Source organism: Cyprinodon variegatus, unplaced genomic scaffold (assembly GCF_000732505.1).
Source record: "Cyprinodon variegatus isolate N-32 unplaced genomic scaffold, C_variegatus-1.0 Scaffold364, whole genome shotgun sequence".
In the NCBI taxonomy this organism is placed as follows: Eukaryota; Metazoa; Chordata; class Actinopteri; order Cyprinodontiformes; family Cyprinodontidae; genus Cyprinodon; species Cyprinodon variegatus.
Genome location: NW_015150817.1, coordinates 345,110 through 368,003, shown reverse-complemented (window position 1 = coordinate 368,003; position 22,894 = coordinate 345,110). Strand labels below are relative to the sequence as shown.

The 22,894-nt window shown below is 36.4% G+C and overlaps 1 protein-coding gene and 1 long non-coding RNA gene across 3 annotated transcripts in view; both read right to left on the bottom strand.

Moving 5' to 3' along the window:
- LOC107092053 overlaps positions 1-22,894 on the bottom strand; it is a 258,975-nt gene that overhangs the window by 209,422 nt on the left and 26,659 nt on the right. The gene's annotated exons all lie outside the window — the stretch shown is intronic.
- maats1 (MYCBP-associated, testis expressed 1) lies at positions 1,449-9,171 on the bottom strand. 2 transcript variants are annotated; one of them, XM_015386324.1, is made up of 16 exons: positions 9,014-9,171; positions 8,852-8,928; positions 6,405-6,541; positions 6,249-6,311; positions 6,040-6,096; positions 5,774-5,943; positions 5,512-5,689; positions 4,581-4,738; positions 4,328-4,488; positions 4,142-4,255; positions 3,389-3,460; positions 3,135-3,281; positions 2,836-3,048; positions 2,342-2,490; positions 2,163-2,254; positions 1,449-2,037 (listed from the first exon to the last, which is right to left on the bottom strand). In XM_015386324.1, exons 1-16 carry the CDS (start codon positions 9,099-9,101, stop codon positions 1,871-1,873), a joined length of 2,043 nt encoding a protein of 680 aa, XP_015241810.1. In that variant the 5' UTR covers positions 9,102-9,171; the 3' UTR covers positions 1,449-1,870. The 2 variants fall into 2 exon arrangements, with proteins under 2 accessions (XP_015241810.1, XP_015241809.1); XM_015386323.1 differs by having other exon boundaries at positions 1,450-2,037; positions 2,836-3,057.

Below are 22,894 nucleotides of genomic sequence, written 5' to 3'. Positions count from 1 at the left end.
AAAGGTTGTTTTTTTTATCAAGTGTTTGTAAAAGTTATTCCAATTTAGAATTTCATTGCAAATCCAAAGGAATAGTAGAATAGTACCCTGAATCTGAATTTTTTTATTATTTCTAGTGCAAATGAAATATTTCTGAGCGCAGAATGAAAACATCCTGCCCTCTAGTGGCGAAAACTCCAACCTCCATAATGGAGATGAACACATTCGGTTGTATTATTTTAAAATTACTGTAGATGCCAACATTATTAAACTACATATTTTCGACCCAACTCTTCTTGTTTCCAGATTTCAGATCAAGTCAAGTTAATTAATTCTAGATTACAAAACATGAGACTAAACCTGCAGCAGAATATCTCATTTCGAGCTTTTGCATTGTGGAGCGTGTGTGTTGAGGCCTAATTGAGAAAATAAAAAGATAGCATTACAGAACTAATGAAAAACATTATACTTGTGAAGATAATCATTTCAAAGTACCCTATAAGTAAAACACACACAAAATCCCAGCTGGACCCACCAAAGGGTAAGATATTAGTTCAGAAATTATCTGAAGAGTGAATTCTCTCATAAAACCCAACTGGTTTTACAGTAGATACTGTTCACTGTGTTGATTAGCTTCAAATAGAACATAAAGAACAGGAAACCAAACCAAACCAATTATTCAATGAATGTTTCCAGAAGCATCAACAGCATCTGGAACCTGATGTAATCCTTTCTTTGCACAGCAGACTTTGGTCACTATTTTGCACACATGATGCTCTAATGTAAGGATTCACATAACTGCAACATTGGGGCGTTCATTACTTAAAAAAAGGACAAATCAAAGTTCCCATCACTGAGTCACATGATAGCTTTATCTGAAGCACACAGAAGGATTTGGGTGCACTGTCTGTAAGCTGTCACTTTAATCAGTGTAATCAAATACAACCTGTTACCCCTGTCTATGAGCAACTGGTTTAATGCATCAATGGTATAGGATAATGGGTTTTCACTGTGCTGTGTGGCAAACAGCGCTTAATCCGTAGTTAAACTTGTGGATTTTAACTTAACTACCGGTATACATTTGGACCTGGATTAGCTGGTGGCACCATTTATTTACCAACCGTTTATTTATATACTAAATCTCAATCTGTCTGCTAAAGCTCCATAAATTCAAATATGATTGGATGGGACGGATCTTTTCAATATTTATTAAAAAAGGGAACTATTGTAACTGTTGCAGCATGTCATACATCCATTCATGTTCACAAATCAACCTTTGTTTTTTATCTCAATGAGTGTATTTTAAGAATCTGTATTGTTTATTAAAAAGTCGCAAATTAACTGCAACTTTAGGCTCTCTACAAAGTGCATCTACACAGACATCAGAAATGAAAAAGAAAACAATGACATTAGAAACTTTTTTTCACAATACTTTTATTAAACATCTCAAATAAACACAGCAAACACAACTTATTAAGGAATTTGTTGCATGTTGGATATTCATGACATCTCAAAAGCCAATTCAAAACAGACAAAAAAGAAACTTTGGAGCTGATTTTTAAAAAGCAGACTTCTTAAATATTTATGAAACCTTTCTCAAAAATACATATATATCCAAATGATAATATCTCATCTGTCAGATTCACAGTTATAGCGTGTTTTAAAATCCCCTCCAGCTGTACAATCTTTATATAGTCAAGACTTATAAATCTTGCAGCCTCACTTGGGTATTGAATTAAATAATACTTCAATGGGATTTAATTTCTTAATAGATAGAATTAGATTTATGAGACTGCTTTAATAAAAAAAAACAGTTTTGGATCAGATATTAAAGCCTAGCCTTTTAATCTTTGTATACGTCTTTACTTAGAATCCGGGAAGCCTGATTATGTTATTCCAGCTTCTCTTGGCCGTTCATCTCGTCCTCAGCCTGTCTAGAGGTTCCTACACCAGAGATGGTCACCTGTGGCGATTCAGGACGATGGGTTCCAGTGGGCGCCTCGAGTCCCTGAATGATGCTCTGAGCTGCCTCCAAGTGTCTCTGCTGCTTCAAGTGTACTGGGGGAGAATTGTCAGATATGATTGAGAAAAAGCTGTGAAAATGTACTTAGCTTTTTTTTTTTAGATTTCATGTTAGTTTTTTTTTATTTACTTTTTCCTTACATAAGTTTGTAAAAACGAACCTCTTTTTCTGATGTTAATCTTCTCAACTTCAGGGATAAGAAAGCTGTACACCAGCTCTGACACAATCTCCTCCGACTGACAACTGTCCAAGCTACACAAAATATACACACTATTTCATTTTCAGCCTTTAATTTCCCCCCAAAAAAACCTAAACAAAGACATAAAAGTCATAATTTACCTTTTTTCAAGAGCGTAAGCAACATCGTTGAGCTGCTCTGCCTTCCTACGGATCTCCTCTCTGCTCTGCTCGTCAGCCACACGCTCCACATATCCCAAAATGATGTCCTCTAAATACATATCCACACTTTCCTGGTGCACCTGCACTATCTGACACATTAAAGGTTTATTTCTTAGGATCAGATTTAACCATATTTTACTTACATATTCATGCTGAAAACTAAATAAAGTTAAAACCCATTCCCTGAACCTACATTCTTTACCTTTAAACACAGTGTTGGCAGTATCATGGTGTTGGAATGCTCTCTTCAATTACACTTTTAGTTGAGAATAGCAAATAAAATCACAATTCTACTGCCTATATACATATATATATATATATATATATATATATATATATACATATATATCTTTATATATACTCCTGCAGAAAGGTCTACATGTCCTGTTTTCATTAAAGGTTTTTTTCCTGATGGCACAAAATGATGGACACACTTGTCTGAAAATCTCATCTCCTTCTCTGCGTCTACGCTCCTCCAACTGACGCCTCCCGCTCTCCTCTGCCTCCCGCTTGCGTCGCTCTCTTTCAGCCATCAGTGTGAAAGCGTGGATTCTGCGCTCCTCCTGGAGCAGAACCAGCTCCTTGGACAAGCTATCAAACAGCTGTGTGAGGGTCTGACCAACCACTGCTGCCTGACATGCTTCCTCCTGCAAGGCCTACGGAGGAAAAGAGAGGGTGCAATCAGAGGATTGGCGAGCTTGTAAACTTTATGAGTTGTTAAAATGTCCTTCACCTTGTTCATCTGCTCATCCCTCTTTTCCTTCAGAGTCATTATATGTTTTTTTTCAGCTTTATTTAGCTCCTGCTCCTCACTCTGCAGAGTGTGGAGTTTCCTCAGCTCCCTGATGAGCTCTTGATTGTTCTCTTTACCCTGAAACATCTACGGAACAAAATGGAAAAAAAGACAGACACAGACGATGCACTAAAACCCATGTAGGAAGGACTTCAGGAATCATACATTAAGACATAATGTCAGCAGATACAGACCTCATATTGGGTTCTTCTTCCTCTGAGTAGTTTTTGCAAACAAATTACTGCAAACTCTGTCTGCTCATCCTCCTAAATAAAGATACATAAGGCAGTTCACAGAGACCTTTTCTGAAAAAGCTCCATGCAAGTTTGATACTCCTCAGTGTTCTTTGTTATATTTAACTCAGCTTTAGTATTGTAAAATTAAAATATATTAACATATGAAATTTCTATTTATAGAGGGAGTAAATGTATGTATTCCCTACACCTCCAGAGATAATTTGCCCTTTCTTCTTGACAGAGTAATTCAAGCCTAGTCAGATTAGATGAGAATGTCAATGATTAAGTAAAAAGCCTTCCTTTTGTGCACCGTTGTCCCTACCATGCTTCATTGTATCCTATGTAGGTCAAAAAGGCAGATTATGTTTTATCATCTAATCTTCTTCTGCCATGTGTTTTATTTTTGTTTTTGTTTCCCATTATGACCTTATCAAGCTGGTCTTTACAGATCAGCTTGATAAGGTTGGATAACTAGATGGATTGTGGATTTTAACCTTAGGGTTTCAGAGTATAAAGGGATGAACATATAGACATGCCACAGTTATCAGAGTTTGATCTAAAAAGAAGGGTGAGGAAAATGTTTTCCTTCTGCTCCCATTTATGCAGAAAACTATACTCATTCAAGTGGTGTTAATATGTAGGGTGCGTGGGTACCTTCGGTTTTCCGCAATGAATAGATTAAAAGCAAAATACAGACTGCATCTAACTCACCTCAGGGGGGGTTTCTACCGTTGGAGTGACAGCAGCAGGAGGAGGCTTCTCCTTTTTGATCAGAAGACGAAGCCTCTTCTCTTTCGTTTCCACAGCCTCTTCCTCACTGAGGGCCTGTTTAGTGTTAATTAATAATGAATGTGTTGCCAGATTTTAGAATCTATACTCAGTAAGGAAGATCTTTACCTTGTAATCGTTAAGTTTTTTCACAGCTTTTTCTACAGCAGACTTCTTCCCAGTCTTGATGTCTTTAGATTGTTTCTTCCGTTGCTTAAAAGATTTCTCTACTCCTACCTGCTGTAGTTTTCCCTCTATTTGCATCCTCTTAGCTTCCAGTTTTCTAAGTGCTGCAGAAATAAGAATAACATCAGAGGCATCTAAAAGATCGTAAACATCTTGTTTAATAAGAAGGTCCCATCAACACAATTGGAGGCCTTACACCTCATGTAGACTTTGTGGATTTTCTCCAGCTTGAGATCCTTTTCTCTCAGGCGCGCAGCGTATATTTGGGTTAATCTGTTATATGCAGCTTCGTTCTCAGCTTCATTTCCCTGCAGCCGCAGATCCATTAGCACAGCAAGGCGGGCATCGTGCAGCCTGGTCAACAAAGATATGCTAAGGGTTTAGTTTCACATTAAAAAACAAACTATTTAATATTTGTTATATTTGAAAGTTGATAATAAAGTATGGGATATATACACAAGTTTAATAGAGAAGATTAAAAAACTTCCACGGAAATAAAGCTAAACTGGAATAGTAGTGTCTGAAGTAAAAACAAACAAAGGGAAAGTACTGATTTTAAACGCTAAATTGCTAGCTAACACAACACCAAGACAGAAAGACCAATATCAATCAGCATAGAAAACAAATAATTGCTGACAATGGTGGAAGGAAAAGTTCTAAACATTTCTGAAGTCCATTATTTAACAATAAAAATGATTAATCATAAGTTGCGATCATTTATAACAGTTTCCATCAGTAAAATTATCCTGATTTTTAAACTCAAGGTTACACTATGTAAGAAAATCAGAAGAAAAACACCTAAAATCTACGTCTTAGGGTGTAAAGGAGGAGTTCTAAATGTTAAACTTTAAGAAAACACAATTTGAAAATGTCTTAACATGTCTAATTTATTGCTGCTGGTAAAAAGTTTCTTTTCCTTAAAAGGAACAGGAAGGAGAGCTGCATGGTGGCACAGATTGGAGATTTAACTTTATAAATGATGTAATATCTCATTTTTTGTTAAGATATTTTGTTATTGTTTAAGAATTTTTTTTTTTATTAATTTGGAACTTATGATAATGTTTTTTTTTTATATATATATTTTGAGGTTGTAGATGAAAAAGTGTTTGTTGCACTCAACAACTGACTTTTGGATTTCCTCTTCCCTGAAAGCCCACTCCTTGGCCTCCATCTCCACCATCATTCGCCTCCTCTTGTCGAGCTGGCTCAGGTCATGCATCGGAGGGAGGCTGGCTTCCCAAACCTGCTTGGCACGCATCCGCTCTATCATTTCCACCTCAGCGAGGCCTGCTGGCAAGCCGTGACCTGAGAAGCAGGGATTAAATTGTATGTCTGTGAGATTTAGATTTCATGCTTGTAAAGTGAAGGTGGTCGAAGCTGATCTCACACCCCAAGTCAACGATGCCAGTTGCAGGAGCTCGGAGGGACCTGTCCCAGGATGCAGCACATACTCAGGGCTGTAGGGGTCAGTCTGCGTTTCATTTTCTCTGTAGTCTGTCTGAACCCCCACTGTGCGCTGGGCGGGTTGCTGCTCCTCCTCACTGGCTTCAAAATCTTCCCTGCAGTGATTTTACAGTCAAACACAGCATGTGCTTCGAATTGAAACAGTGATACTGAAAAAAGGTTAAGCTACTTAATAAACATATAGAACCTACCCAGAAAATTCAAATACAACATCTGGTGGAAAGCTTTGTTCAAACGGAATCACAGGACTAAAATGAAAGCAAAAAAATAAAAAAATTTATATATCTATTTTAATTCATTATCTATGCATCATTTTGTATTTTTAAACTCTCCTGGAGCAAGTTAAATAAATGCACCATGTTAAAATTAAAACATTAGAATAAATTCAGACAAATCAAACCTTTTAATGTATTTCCAGTAATCAGCACCGGTCACAGGGCATTTATGAGGGTTTGGATTAACTCTGTAACAAAGATAACGCAATCATAATTAGAATAATGAAGAAGCATTCTTCTACTGGAATGATTCAGAAAACCGAACTGCTGATTTTATTCACCCGGCCAGTTTCTGCAGGACCTCCTTGCACTGTTCAGCCCGTCCTCGCCAGTCATTAGCATAGGATGGCACTGCATCCAGTTTGAGAGTGTACCGAGGTTGGCTGCTAAATATAGACTCGAAATCAACAACCTTTCTCTAAATGAGAGAAAGAGAAAAATATAAAAAAATATTTAAACATCAAAGCAAGAATGTGTCACAATCCACTGCTGCTTTGTTTTAATTTGATTTAGGATGCAATATTGATGTCAAGGTCTTAACATTAAGTATAATTCTTTTGTGTGCCATGATCTGGACTTTTTGGTTCTGTGTAAGTTTTCATTTTGGGTTCTCAGCTATTCCTTATTTTATGTTATTCTGTATTGTCAAGATTAATATCATTTTTGAATTTTAAGTTTTAGTCTTCCTTGATATCTCTTTTCAGCATTTTTGCAATTATTTATTCATTTGACTAGTTTAACTTAATTATTCGTTCTCTTATCTTTAGGTTATGTTTTCCCTGGGTTCAGTTATTTCCAGTCCCTCTTATCCTCTAGTTTTTCCCTTGGTCATTCCTTATTTTTTGTAGTCATTTGTTTTATTCCCCTTTAGCCTCATTCATCAGTTAAACCCTGTTTTCCCTGTTTACTCTTTGTTGCCCTCTTGTGCCCATTTCTTTCCCCTTAGCTCCATTCTAGCTGCTTCTGTCCTCACCTGCTCCCAATTAGCTGATCACTCCACTCCTTGTTCTGTCTCCCATATACACGGCTCCTCTGCAGTTCCCCAGTGCTAGGTTCTCTTTGTTTCGTCTTGTATGTTTCTCCCGAGCTTCTCTAGTTTTTGTTTCCTGAGTTCCCAGCCTGTTATTTCTGCATTTATGTTTTTGTACCATCTGCTTTACAATTAAACCTCCAAGAACTATCGCTGCCTCCTCTACTCTGCATTTGGGTCCACAACAACATCCACCAACCCTTATATTGTGTTATGTTCATTAGTAACTATTATTATTATCATTATTAGTGTTTTCTGTGGATTTTAATTCATATTCTTACATTTTATTTTTGCTTCTACTTTTCAGTTTAGCTCCCTTTGTTCATTATGCTTTTTATTTTACATGTTTCTTTTGTCATGTCATTTTCACTCAGCTGTTCGGTGTGGCGTCGATTGGTCTCCCATGGTTTCCATGTCACTTTTATACCTCCTCTGGTTTCAACTAGTGGTGGGTTATTCTATTTATGTGTCCCCAGGTTCCAGGCGCTGCTTTTCTCAAGTCTTTCTTGTAGTTTATTATAAATAATACCATCTTTTTTTTTATGTGAGTACAATGCAACTTCAAAGTTGGGAATCAGAGTAGAAATGGGCTCCAGATAAAACTGTGTGCAGATTAGATAATTGCTCCTATAGTATTTGGGTCCAGGTCCTATATGTGGGTTAAGGTTTTATTACTCGGTTATATTACTTCTAGTCGATTTTCAAGAGATTTGTAATTTTCAGTGGCTTGCTTGTCAGATTACTTTTAAGCATAATTAAGCATATTTTCAGAAAGCCAGCAATTCTGAACTAAAAATTGTCTGAAGCAATATTCTATTTAATTCAAAAATCTAAAATACTGTAATAATCCCAAAGATAAAATTAAATGTCACTATATATTTGGTCTGATGTAATGTTCTAATCTTAAAATTATGTTTTTGATGGGAAATCGTCACAAAAAAACTAAAAGAAGGCCTTAAATCCATTTATCTATTTGATTATAATAATGTTTTTACTTTGCCTCTATAAAGATGGTGTTAAAGAGTTATGTTTTGGACTCTTCTGTTTTTATTTTACATTTTAATACTGGGTAATGCAATTGGCAGACACGTGTGAGTTTCAGTTCCCATAAGAAAAATAAAGTAATGTACTTAATGCCAACAATGCTCTCAAACTAAACACTTATATATCTGTATTCAACTAGGGAAATGCTGGATGGCACATATTTCATGTGATTAATATATATAGAAAAAAACAAAGTGACCTTTGCTGTCACCAATCCGCATGTCAGATTTACAAGTTTACTCTAACTTTTTCTGGCAGAAATGTCTCAAGTTTACCATCATTACTATTACTCTCCATTTCCTCAGGCATGTCGTTTTGAGAGTTTGAAATTACCAAAAGAGATCTAGAGATTGTCGTTATGTTTTACATCTAATCTTAAAGCCTGTAACTTCACAATTAGTTTATTATCACTATTTTCCTTTGTAGATATTATTTCTTGCTTCTTAGAAAATAAGAAAATGAATAGTTGTCAAACTATAGACTATGAGGAAAATACTTTCTTTATGGATATAAATAAAACAACTAATATAATATATATATATATATATATATATATATATATATATATATATATATATATATATATATATATATATATATATAAAGCCCTGACTGTTATGTTGAACAGATCAGTAGATAACTCCAATAACTCACGTAGTTCACAGTGGTCGCATAGGCTTTGAGAATGGCCCTGTTGCGGTCCACCTCTGATGACACGGTGTAAACGGGATCTGCCATATAAGGTTTAATGAAGGTAAACAAGATCAGTGCAGGATATAATCCAGCGTTTTCATAGCTTTCGCTGCATTCACTTACCATATAAACAGTCAAAAGGCCGCTCCGTGATCACAGCTTTAGTTGGATCTTTGGTCCTAGTAGTACTCTGGGTTACAGAATAACTCATTATGGTTCTGTGTGATTTTATCCAGTTTAGCGTTCCTGTTAGCAGCGATGTTGAAACTGTACAAAACGAAAAAGTGTCCAACCCCGTAACCATGGAGACGGATAGCGTTCCGCAAGAAAAGGGGAGGAGTTTCTCCCGCTGATGGGAAATGCGTAAATGCTTTGGGATCCGACTCGTTTGGCTTAGTTCACTGACAAATCCTTTTTAAAAAGTCTCCTCAAAAAATGTTACATAGACAGAGAATAGCACCACATTTTAAAATATGTAACGCATTAAGACAGACAAAAAAAAAAGTTGAGAGCTTTATTTTCAATGTAGCTACAACAATGTTGTTAGCCAACATCTGTTTTAGCAGCTACTGTGTCGGTGCTTTCATAAGTAGCCTGTATTAAAATAAGTGCAAAAAGAGATTAGAGAATGCTACCTTTCCTGGTGTTTGGGCTCTCCGATTTTATTCAAAATTGCACAGCATATTTTAGAATTAATAAAAACCTCTAATAATAATAAAAAAAAAGGTTTTGTAATTACTAATATGTTTGATATTGTCATGATCGTGGTGCTGGTGACTGGCTCGATTACTTATTTTATTCACCTGCCTAGCTTTGCCATGTTTCTCATTACTACTAATTTGTTTCAGCTGCTCCAGTCTCCATTTAACCTGCCTTCTACCAGTCATCAGTGCCAGTGATTTTGAGCCCTTGGTTAGAGTCTTCTAGCAAGTATTAGTGTTTTCTGATTACCTGATCTCAACCCATTCTACCTTTGGACCTATAAACCTGCCTGTTCCCGTTCTGATCTTTTTGCCTGACCTGTCTTCTGAATCCTGCTGGATTCTGACTGTTAACTGAACCTGGAACTAGTGGTGGCCAAATGAAGCCTCATGAAGCAATTTAGGCCTCCAATTTAGGCCTCCAATTTAGGCCTCCAACCCAATGTTCATTACTTGATGCTTCATTCATTGCTCATCGGTGACTGGTCACCGGCAGCACCAAAACCGGTTGCTGCAGCACAGACACTATGACATATTTCAAAACTCATAAAAAAAAATAATGAGTGTAATATTGTCAAAATAAAGTATTTTGTTATACACATGTGTAATTTACTTTTAAGAAAATAAAATTATTTATAGCCTACCAACAATAATCCCTTTAATACAGAAATGATCTTAGTTGATGTTGTGGATTAATTGTTGCAAAAAAGATGGACTGTATGCTGTCTATTCTTTACTTATTTCCTGGAAAGTTATCTCCCCACAAAAATGCATTCTTCAAAAAGTATTTAGTCTGTATCTCCTGTTTGAGACTGTGTCATTGCTGATCAAACAACTAAATTTCAGTGTATTTAGGTGTTAGTTATATTTATCAATAAATAGGACTTTTTTCCACATTGTCTGATTTAAGGCAGTTTCTTTGCCGGCTAATTTAGACAGTTTAAACAATAAATTATTAAATGAAGATAAGGTGTCATTAATGTAGATCAGCTTCAAACAACACATCAAACACTTCTCCTGAAATACAAACCAATATGTCCAATAACACAAAATAAGAGTTAATGAGGAAATTACCATCAGTTAGTGTGCAAACACACTTTATTAAAGCTTGTTTTGAGCAGTAATTTCAAAGTACTCCCAAATGGGATAGGTCTTCCTTTCTTTTGCTGGCTCCATTCTTCCCTCAGATAATGCTATTATGATATACTCAGATTCCATCTCCGCTGATATTCGACCAACCTAACTACAACAACCCACAGAGTAGCATGTTTCATTGTGCTTTTATTTTCAAATCTGACACGCGAAATGCTGCAGTGGCATGATAACAGTTACATGAGGCATCATTTGTTACCGGTTCCACAAGACATTCATTAGACATGCCCCCTTTTTACTTGGCACATATCTCAGAGCCTGGCTTCAGATGTCCCATTACTACCTGGGACTGCTTCCTTGGGGAGAGGTTAGTGGTTAGAGCAGTGTACTTGATCTCTTAGGAGGTTGCAAGTAACCGGTTCGATCCCCGCAGCCTCCACTCTGGGTTACTGAGCAAAACCCTTAACCCCACACTGCTCCCCACTGAGGGAAAATAAAGGGAATTACATTTTTTTTTTCTCCTGACATCGTCCTGTATTTCCCTTCGGTACCTCTTCAGATCTCAGATCTTCTGGCCTGGACTCCTGTGCATCTCCTTGACACTTGCTTTGGCTTCGCCCTCTGGATTATCCTGCCTTCCTTTGTCTGGATCTGATCTCCTGCATATTCTCTGGTCTCTTGGGCTTTAATGTCTGGGACACTCTGGGCAGTGTCCGCTGCGTCTTGTCGGCATTTAAAAGGCTGGAAACAACCTCATCCGCTATAAGAACTAGAACTATAAGACCAGGTTAGTGACTCACATGTTCGTAATCTACCCAGATTTGCATGATCACTAGCCTGTTTTTTTTCATGCAGAGGTTCCTGCCTTATGCTAAGTTCACACCACAAGCAGCACAGGCAGCAAAATCAGCTAGTTTACATGCAAAGTTAATGATTGACGCACATCACAGCACAGCAAATGGTCTCGCAGTGCGTCTTGAGCAGCAGGAGCAGTGCGTCTGAGCAGCCAAAGCAGCACCTCATGAGCCTCTGAGCATCTGACGCGCACAACGCACTTGAACTTTTGCTGCTCGACGTGCCACATCAACCAATCCGAGAGAAGCTCCACCAAACTGAGTGGAATGACTGGATGGATAGACGGAGAAAACCTGGGAATTCTTTAACATGGAATAGAAATCGATCATTGCTGTTTGCTCTCTCATCCGGTTATTTATGACCAATCATGCTATCAGAACAGAGAAAGGAGCAGAAAGCATTAGCGAGGAAATCGGACTCTCTGATAAGTTATCTAGGCTTTTACAATGGTAAACATACTCTGTCAATCTACTGCTAATTTCACACTGCTCAATAAATGTTTATTCAGAGGATGTATACAGGAAGAGGTGGAAAACCGTAAGGGATAAATATGCAAGAGAGCTAAAGAAAGAGAAAGTAAGAGAAGTGGTACAGCAGCAGATGAAGGGTCCTGTCCTTCCTTGAACCCTTCATCGCTCCCCGAGAGACCACCAGAAATATCCAGGGAAGGGTCGAGGAGGAGCAGGCCGCTGAGTACAGCCTGCCAGAGAAGCCAGAAGAAGAAAAGTCAGAGGTATTTGATGCAAGATGTCTGTTTAGTGAGACAGTTACAAAAAAGATCAGGTTCCATATTCCCAGTTTGAGGCATAGTGGTTCACATAAATATATTGACAGAAACAGCTTCTGGACCATCGTCTGCTCCTTGACCATTGTCTGCTTCTGGACCATCCTCTGCTCCCGGACCATCCTCTGCTCCCGGACTATCCTTTGCTGCTGCATCAGCAGGTGTGTATGGAACCAGTGACAACAGTGCGAAAATTAAATCTAAATAAGACATGTTTTCTTAAAATAAGTGTTTTGAGACAAGATCATTTACATATAAAATAAGAAAAAACAATTGCATTGTCTTATTTCAAGTGCATATTATCTAATTATCTTATTTTAAGAGTAAAACTTCTCATTCCAGTGGCAAATTATCTTATTTACCTATACAAATTAAGGGTAAATACACTTAATTAAAGATTTTTTTTTTACTTATTTCTTGATCATTTTGTATTAAAGGTGCGACTGCGTTCTGCTTAGCTAGTAAATACCTAGAAATGTGTTGTTTGCACTATGGCGGCCATTTGAATAGCTCTGATTCTTCTTCTGTCTCTTGTGGTGCAGTGAATCACCAGCGAATATGAAACCACTCTCAGATTTTTCTGCCTTAAGTTCCGCCTTCTCCTTTTCTGATTGCTTGTTTTCTAGTCTGTATGTGTGCGCGTGCGTGCTTGAAGCTTGGAAAAAAAAAGAAAAAAAAAACGCTAGAATACGGTGGTTATCAAAATTAATATTAGGCTACGAAACTAGTCCCAATTGCAAAACTTATCTAGGATAAAACAGGCAAAAGCTTCTAATTGCAGTTCTGTAAAGAATCAGGAGAGTGTCTTGATTTGCGGAACTGGAGAAATGTCAGTAACCAACGTTAGGATTTATTTTATAAAACTGAATATTCTGAGTCAGACGGGAGTTCTGAAGAATGTTGTTAAAATGGACAAAGACTGTAAGCTATCAACATTTCAGATTCCCTTTAACCAATATTTCTTTGCTTTATCTGTTTTCATTTTTGACGGCAGTTCAGGTATAGATAACAGGCGTTATTTTTTTGTAGAACATAACATGAGAAGAAGATGCTAGAGATCTGATATTTTTTGTTTGTTTTCCACATAAAAATTGTTCTATTTAATTGGCTTCTTATGGAAGCGTATTGCATTCACCAAAGAAAAAAATCTGACAGCTTATCTCATAATATTGAGATCAGCATCTCATAATTACAAGATATTATCTCTTAATTACAAGATCTTTCTCATAATTACGAGATATTATGTCATAATTACGAGATCTTTTCTCATAATTACGAGATCTTTATCTCACAATTATGAGACCCTGATCTCAATATTATGAGATCTTATCTCATAATATTGAAGGACAGTCATTGCTGATCTCCGCTACATGAAACGTGAACAATAAGTGGGTTGTTAGATTTAATCTGCTTTTATTTACTTTTAGGTATGTGACACTGGGAAATACCGAGTTTCCTTAATGTGGATTGAATTAATTTTAATTTGTCAGCATTGTAAAGTAAGTCCTTAGAAATTTTTTAGGTGAAGAAGTCAACTCTGACTTCACACTTTTCATGCAGGAGCAATTAAACCAGCACAGGCTGCTTTATGGTTGTAAATGAATGCGTCTGAAAAACATTTAAGCTGGCTTGGTGGTGTCACATAGAACTGTCCATCGATACCTTCTCAAAATCCTAAATCCGCAAGGAGAGCTGAGGCTTCTGTAATGACCTCAGAATGTTGGATCCATAATTTCAGGCGAGACAGGCAGTGGGAAAGTTCAAAGCGTTTATGGCAGAAAAAAATCACTCCATATCCACAGGGCAGAAACAGGTCACAATCAGGAAAACAGAACAAGATAATCTTATCAAACTGCTCGAATAACCTGGCGCTGATGGAAGGCAAGCACGCAACATAAAAAGCAGAATAACCAGGTGGAAATGATTGGGGTTAATCAGCTGCAGGACCAATTAGACAGGGGAGCAATGACAGAGATCATGACAGCTTCAGAATCGTTTAAAACTACCAGGTCCCAACTTCATGCAGCAGGTCTATTTGAATGAAGGTTGTTTTTGTCTTTGCTCTTCGGCAGGAAGTCTTACTGTGTAACTGGATACCTGGACCTTCTCCCCCTGGAAGGATTTACTGAGTTCACACTGAGCAGGGGAAAACCTCCAGATGAGCCGTTCAAGTTCTAATTGGAAATCCAAGTGACAGTCCGCTCCATTACTCCTCTGGGTCCAACGTTTGTCTACCTATCCACTCTCCAACGAGTTCCCTCTTCTCTGGATAAACAGACACAGACTGGATTCAAGGATTGACAAGACTCCCCTCAAACATGAGTCCCATTCCAGGATAATTCAAGCTGCAGTCTGGATCCCACGGTCCCTGAACTGATCTCTGTGATCTCCCCTTCTGACTTTCCAGTTCCGGTTCACAAATTCCCTGAGTTCCAGATCCAACCTCCTGTTAAACCTGTTAAACTTTTCGCCGTGTTCTCTGAGTGGTTTCTCTGCATTTGGGTCAGATTCCTTAAACCGATCAGGACAACAAGTAGAAATCCCAGGGTTATAGATGGATTTATTGATGAAGTGACAAACAGGAGTGGAACTCCAACGCATATCATTTTAGACCTGGGTTTAACAGATGCAGATATGTGAGAGATTCTACATCACAGGCTCAAGTAAGCATAACCGAATATATATAAACGCTCTCATAATTACGAAATAAGAGCTCATAATTACAAGATCAGTATCTCCTAATTACGAGATACTGATATCGTAAATATGAGATAAGCTGTCAGATAATTTTTTTTTCTTTGGAGAATGCAATACGCTTCCGTAGCTTCTACTTCTAGAAATAGGATAAAAACATTGATTCATTAAATAATGCTTGAATCTGGCTGTTTATTTAGGATACTATTACATTACAGATAAGATAGTGTTATATTGTATTTTATAATTATTAAAAGTGTGAAGAAGTTAAAATTGATTAATCTGTCAAATATTTTTTCAATGAATCGAATAATAATCAGATGGCCAAAGGTCCCTTAAAGAAGATTTTTTACAAAATTAAGCCAGGTGAAATGTTTCCTCTTGAGGAGTTCTGTATGGAGAATATTGACAGACAAAAAAATTTTGTTTTTCTATCTTAAATGCAAAATGTTTACATATTTTTTACAATCTGGTTATAATTCCTGCTCTAAGTGGGTTGCTCTGTCGGCTAAAGGCCCATTTTAGTGGCCGTTTACTCCAGTTATCGATTATTCAATTACTAAATTAGTCGACGATTATTTAAATAATCGATCAATATGATTAATTGTTTCAGCCCTTGATAAAATACATGAAATGGGCTACACACAGTAACTACTGCCCATATGTACAACTTGTATAGTGAAGTTAATATTTTAATTGCTCAGTGTAAGTTCCTCTTATAGTTCCAGTGCACATGTAAATACAATACATTTATTGCCGTCAATTGAATGTATTATTTTGCATGATACAGAGAGAGCATATTAGATTAAAAAAAAATAAGTACGTATTTACCTTCAGTCTTAGTCCCTGGTAAGTTTAAATGCAAACCTTTACAGAGTGGAAAAAAGTCCTAATTCCACATTTGTGTGTGTAGTGCATATAAAATTTGTATTAATGTTGCAAGAAATGCTGCTGTTCTCTTTAAACTAAATGTGTCCTGATTCTCCTATTCTCCTATCCCACATCCTCCGCTCCGCCCCGCAGCCTCCAGACCGCCTGCGGTCTTAACCTTTCATATACAAAAGTAATTTATTGAGCAATCGATGACAAAAGTTGACAAAGGACTGAGAGATGCAAATGCTGATTTTCTTAGTAATGATTTCAACTGAATGGTAGATGGAGAAAGTGATCATAGCAATTTTTCTTTATTTTAGTGTCTGTTCTTACAAAGCTGATAAAAAAAAACTAATTTGAATAGCGGGACAGGAAACTGTGGTGTGCTTTAGCAAGCATGACATCCTGTGTAGGTTGATTGATGTAAGTGACGAGAAATACATGCAGTCTTGGCTTAATGCTATGCTTCGATAGAATTTGTGACATGATGGGGATTTATATCTTCTTTTTCTTCTTTTTGACAGAATCTTGGAGCCTGTCTGGAGGTTTGATTCAAATAACTATTCAGTCATAATTATCTTTCTGAGGATGTTAGATGTTTTAATGGACATTTTTATTTTTCTTTTCATCTACAGGATGCTTGATTTTAACTTTCTTTATAACTCTTGAGAGCAGTAGCATGTATTCTTGCAAGACAGTTTCCCTGTCTATAACTAATCTTCTTTTGGAGAACACTGCAGAGAATTTATTTATTTATTGTAAATGATACTGTGTCACATTGTGGACAGTCAATGGAAATAAACTAAAAGCTGACAAGGGAAAAAAAGAACCCACTCCCTTTTTTTTTACAATTTCAAGTTTTAAGCAATAGCTACAATTCTTTTTTTCTAAAATGCAGACAACAGATTTAATCACTAAAGGTTTTGATAATACTGATGCCTTCTGGTTACTTTAGCTAAGGAAAATGGAGGTTCTCTAAAACAGTTATTTTAGCAATAACTACACTGAACAGCTTTTCTAACACCACTGAAATCTACTATTTTATTTTAAAAAGTTATAACAGTTATTTAATTACTTAATCCTTAGCCATTTTTTCTATGTATTTACTGAAATCAGAAACAAAACAAAAAAAACACTCATTATCATCATTATCTTCATCTTTATTTATATAGCGTTTTAAAACTGGTACAGCTGAAAACGAATTGCTGAACATAGCTAAAAATAATGAAACACATAAAAAGAATAAAATACAGCGTAAAAATATAAAATAAGACAATAATAAGAAATCTAAATAAACAATGTTGTAACAACTAAGTCTTGCCAGTGTTAGAAGCCAGTGTATAAAAGTACGTCTTGAGCGGTGTTTTAAAATTTGGCAGTAAAGGAGGCTCCCTAATGTGCAGAGGGAGGCTATTATATACACAAGGAGGAATTATAGAGAAGGCCCCTCTCAGCTTCCTCTTAAACCTCGGTACCTGCAGGAGCTGCTGTTATGCTGACCTGAGGGACTGTTGTGCAACTGATATCCTGCAGATAATGAATAAACGATTAACTAGAACTGGAGTTATAATTTTTTCACTTATTCAAAGTTGGAGGTGAAATCAGTTTAGTGTTCTTAGTTGAATAATTATAGCTTTCATTTGTTTACTTACCAGGCTTTGTGGTTTCACCTCTGGAGGGTTCCTGGACCGGATGTTAAAATCCAGGTATCCACACCAATTTAGTGACCCAGGCTAGGTTATCAGCAGAGCTATTAATTATCAATCAAAGAACTATTCATCTCTTTTTATTCCCATTGTTACCAAAAGGGGGTGGATCTTGCCTGAGTGATAAACCGTCCGCTATATGGATGACAAGACCACTACAAGTTAAACAATGACGTCTTTATTCTAATAATAGGATTACAGAAATCTAACATCTATGCAAATACTACACGCTATTAGAAAATAAACACGAGGTAGACTAACTGATTAGTTAAGGAAAACAAAAAGAATAAATCCCTAAGTAAGAAATCCAGCAGAATAATTGCCTTGTTGCCAAGGATGTGGTGTTTATCAGGCCTACCCTGGTCGAAGCTGCAGCAAGTGCATACCCTTGTATTCAGGAACAGCGGCACAGCAACCTTAAATTTCGGAGGTTTCTTCAGGCCATTTTGATGTAACATCCACCTTTGTTTCTCTCAGGAACTAACTTAAACACCATTATGATCTCAAATATAATAATTCCAGCTGTGAATAGTTATGGTAAAGTTATTTCTTTATCATTTTCTCTGCTCATCTATCACTCATAAATTAAAACCTTTATACGTTCAATTTCTTTTACTTCTCTACTTCATTTCACTAAATACCGTATTTTCACGACTATAAGGCGCATAAAAATGTCTATTTTTCCCCTCAAAATGTGCGGCGCGCCCTTTGGTGCGGTGCGCCCTATGTGTGTTGTTACTGTGGACTTTTGAGACCACCTCATTGAGGAGATGATGAAGGAGTGGCTGCGGGAGGTGAATGTAAGGAGACCAGGTGGTTTTTTTCCACTCATCACCATTGCTGTTAATCTGTGACTCCATGCGTGCCCATCTCACAGCTGATGTGAAAAACATGTTATTCAACCGCTCGACATCGGTGTGAACCGGACGCAGCAGCGCAGCTGTTTAATTCAGAAACAGAGGGTGATGACTTTGATGGGTTCGATTAATACTTTGTAATAAATACATGAATAAAGCACAATCATACTCAGTTTTGCTCCCGCTCTATTTTTCTACCTGAAAACTTAAATTAAAAAGCAGCCTCTGGGCCGGGTCGCCGGTCATGATTATCTTTCTGAGCATGTTAGATGTTTTAATGGAAACTTTGTTTTAATCTAATCTACATGATGCTTGTTTTTAACTGTCTTTTGAACTCTTTAGAGCTGTAGCATGTGTTGCTGGAAGACCGTTTCCCTGTCTATTGACTAACTAATCATGTTTTGGAGAACACTGCAGAGATTTTTGTTATTTGTAAATGATATTGAGTCACATTGTGAACAGTCAATGGAAATAAACTAAAAGCTGAGACAGGGGGAAAAATAATTCCATAACAGAGGAAAAGGTTGACCCATATTCTCTGTATGAGCAAGGGGCATGCTGCCACTGGCTTCTTCAGTGGAAACCTCTGACATCAGTGTGATCAATCTTTTTCTATCCACCTCAGGGGTCTCCACGTTGCGGTCTTACTAACCCACTGCATACTGTAGTCTCTGTTTTGCTGTCAGACGTGAACAAACATCAGGGTGTTTGACTTGACAGCACTATTTTTTTTTTAAACCCCTAGACTTTTTACTTTTTCTCTGATTAAGTTTTAAGCAATAGCTATGATTTTTTTTCTAAAATGCAGACAACAGCTTTAACCAGAAAAGGTTTTGATAATAATGATGTCTTCTGGTTACTTTAAGGAAAGCTAAGGAAAATGGAGGTTCTCTAAAACAGTTATTTTAGCCATACTTACACTGAACAGCTTTTCTAACACCATTCACATCTGCTATTTTATTTTTTACAAGTTGACACTGTTATCTAATAACTTACCCCCTTTTTTGTGCATATACTGAAATCAGAATGAACAACTAATAGTAACCTTAAAAAACCCCTCTGTTTTACCTAACTCATCCTAACATCCACCTTCATTTCTCTCAGGAACTAACACCACTATGATCTCAAATACAACTACTCCAGCTGTGAAGTATGATGGTAAATTGATTTCTTTATAATTTTCTCTGCTCATCTAAATCCTGTTAAACATGTTAAGACCGCCTTTTGAAAACTAACTTAAACCAAAAACTTTATATGTTTTTATCAAATTCTTTGTACTTCTCTACTTCATTTCCCTATTTATTTCCTGCGGTTTAAATCTTGCATATTCACATAATTGTACCCATGATCCCGTTCTGCAATGATCAACAAATAAACATCAGACTACCATCATAATCTAAACTAATTTGCATTTTTCTCTCTTTTTTAAGTAGTTAACAGGAAGGAAGTCTACAATCATGGGAGTAACGTGATTCTAACCTGCAGCAATAAGACATGGAACGAGATACTATATGTTATCTGGAACATTGAACTGAAACACAAAGCCTGCAGGATTTCATTTAGTAATGATGGCCAAAGTGATGATAACTGCAATGATGGAAAGTCTCTCAAAAACAATTCAATTGGTCAATCATACTTGAATATCCCAAACTTTTCAGCCAATGATGTTGGGACTTACAAGTGCGAATTAGTGTACCATGGAGGAAATGAATATTATAATATTAAAGTGGCTGTCACAGGTAGGAACTTTATATCATTACTTAAAATTGTGTTTTGAATCTAGGAATTCTTATTACTAAAATTATAAAAAATTATGATTTAAATAAAATGTATAAAATTGATTATTGATTGTCTATCATTCTGTATTTTACCCTACAGTGCTACATGGTTGGCATTTAATGGGGGCACAGTACAATTTAATGTTATAGCAATATGTTATATGTATAAACATATTCAGCCTTAAATAAGCTGAATATGTTTATACACAGTGGTACTATCACTCTGGATATTTTATTAATTCATTCATTTACTTCTTTATCTCCTGAAATATTGAAAAATATATAAATTTGTATTTTCAGTGATGTACTTAACCTTTTTATATATTGTGGAGATACCATATCTGTCCATTCTTTGCTTTTCCGGTACAGCTCCTCCTCGTGTGTCTGCCTGGTTAGAGTTAGAGGGTAACAAGATGGTGGCCGTTTGCAGAGCTGAGAGCGGGAATCCTGCTGCCAACATCAGCTGGAGTCCTGCAGGAAATTATTCAGTGACAAAGAAACAAGACCCAGATGGATTTGTAACAGTGGAAAGTCAGCTGGAACTCCCTGAGAACGTGGATAGAGAGAACCTGACATGTATTATCCGGCACCAGTTCTGGGATCAGGAGGAAATTTTGGTACCAGAACTCAGAAAAGGTCAGGGTTCTTCAGATTTGATCTATAATAATAAAATAGTTTTGTTCTTTAAGATTGCTAATTAAATAATGAAAATATTTTCTATAATCTGGAAAAATGCAAGTATTTCTTTGTAAATTAATACTCTTAAAATTAAATCTCTCTTAAATCTCTTGCAGGAGATTATTCGTTTGTGAATTTGATTCGTATTATGATTGTTCTCCTCATGATTGTGTCAACATTCATAATTTTTGCTTTAAAAAAATGGTGAGATGCTTCTTTAAAATTAAACTACTATAGGAACATATTATAAAATCCTCTTTTTTCTGAACACCTGTTTCTAAAACTTTATCAACAGGAGATGCCAACAATGAGAAAGTTCACTCCTCAATTAATCAATGGGAAGCCTGTTTTCTGGATTGAAGATTAACAAAAAGAAGCAAAAGGTTTCCCCTGTGCTCATTAAACTGCCCATGCATGCTTTCAAAAATGCTGTTGTTTTGATATTTTCAAGCATTTCCATCAGTTTTCATTATTGTTTTATCATTTTCTTTGTGTTCTCATTCGTCGATTATTATGATGAAAAAACAGCAGACAGTGTTTAAAATGTGTCACTATAACTAAATAATCACGTACATGTTCATATCTTTAAAAATTGCAATCTAACCTGCTTTTTTCCCCATTTAGTTAGATTTTATCCTTACTCAAATTGCATAATAACCGCTTTGCTCAAATTTCTACACCCTGATTGGAAAGTAGTTAATAATTATTTTATCAACCTTTGGCAGTAGTTAAAGCCTTTTGTATTTTTGAAAATGATGCCACTAGCTTACCACATCTATTTCTAGGTATTTTGGTTATTTTTTGGTAAAACATCTTAAGCTCATTCAGGCTATCATACAGTTGAATCGCTGCCAAGATGATATTTCTTCTGGGAGATTTTTCTTTCTCCACAAAGGAACATAGAAGGTCTGACAGAGAGACCATGGGTTTTTTATTCACATTATGTGGAAAAAGTAAATCCTGTGAATATTTTCCAAATGCTCTGTATAAGCTACAACAGTAGTACAGCCTGGTTTACAAGAAGGATCTGGGTTTGGGAGGCTTGAGAATACAATGGGCTGCAAAGCAATAGGGTGTCAGGAACACATCGAGTGCAGTGGGCAACAACCAATATGCCCCTTTACCTACATGCAGATTGCAGCTGCTTAAAAGGCATTAACACTGGTTTAAATATGAAATGTGGTAAATATAGATTGTGTTTTTAGAAAGTGAGATGTTTTCATACCATGTTCAGAACTTTGAATTAACAGAATCATTACTCATCCAAAATGTTTACCACATTTTTACTGTTTTATAGGCATATGTGCTCCTTTAGTTGTTAGCAGTAAATTAGCCATAATGCTCAAAAGGGCACAATTATTCATTTTATTTCCGGAGACTGGAAAAAGTAGAGAAAAAGAAACAAAATTACCCAGAAACTCTCAACGGTACTAAGAATTTTAGACTACTTGCAACTACCTGTAAAACATTAGTTTGACTTTCTTTAAGTTCAATTCATTTTCATATATATCGCCCATCTCACTAAACATGTCATCTCAATGCATTTTAGAGATCAATTAAATTAAATCATTCAGATTGCATCAAGTTATTGACCTTGCAGGATTCATCCCTCTTGGATGAGCATGTACACACTCCACACCAGAGAGGAAACCTACTTTGACAGCAGAACCAGGCTGAGACTGGTTCCATCTTTATAGACAATATATTGATGCAAATTAAACACTTGTGTGATTATTTTGGCTATGATTACTAGTGCAAATTCCTAAAAAACTAGTTAAATATGACAGGATGCATTAGGGTTGGGAGTTTGGGTCTAAGCTCACTCTTAGCCTGCTGTAGTCAAATACGGTTTACAATGTATACATTTTGATTCTTTAATTTGTATTTTGAAATTTTATACATATGAAGGCGTGTGGAGTTAGTCAGAAAGTGCTATGTGTGCAAAACAGTATGCTGAATAGACCTATCCGCTAACTTTGTGTCATT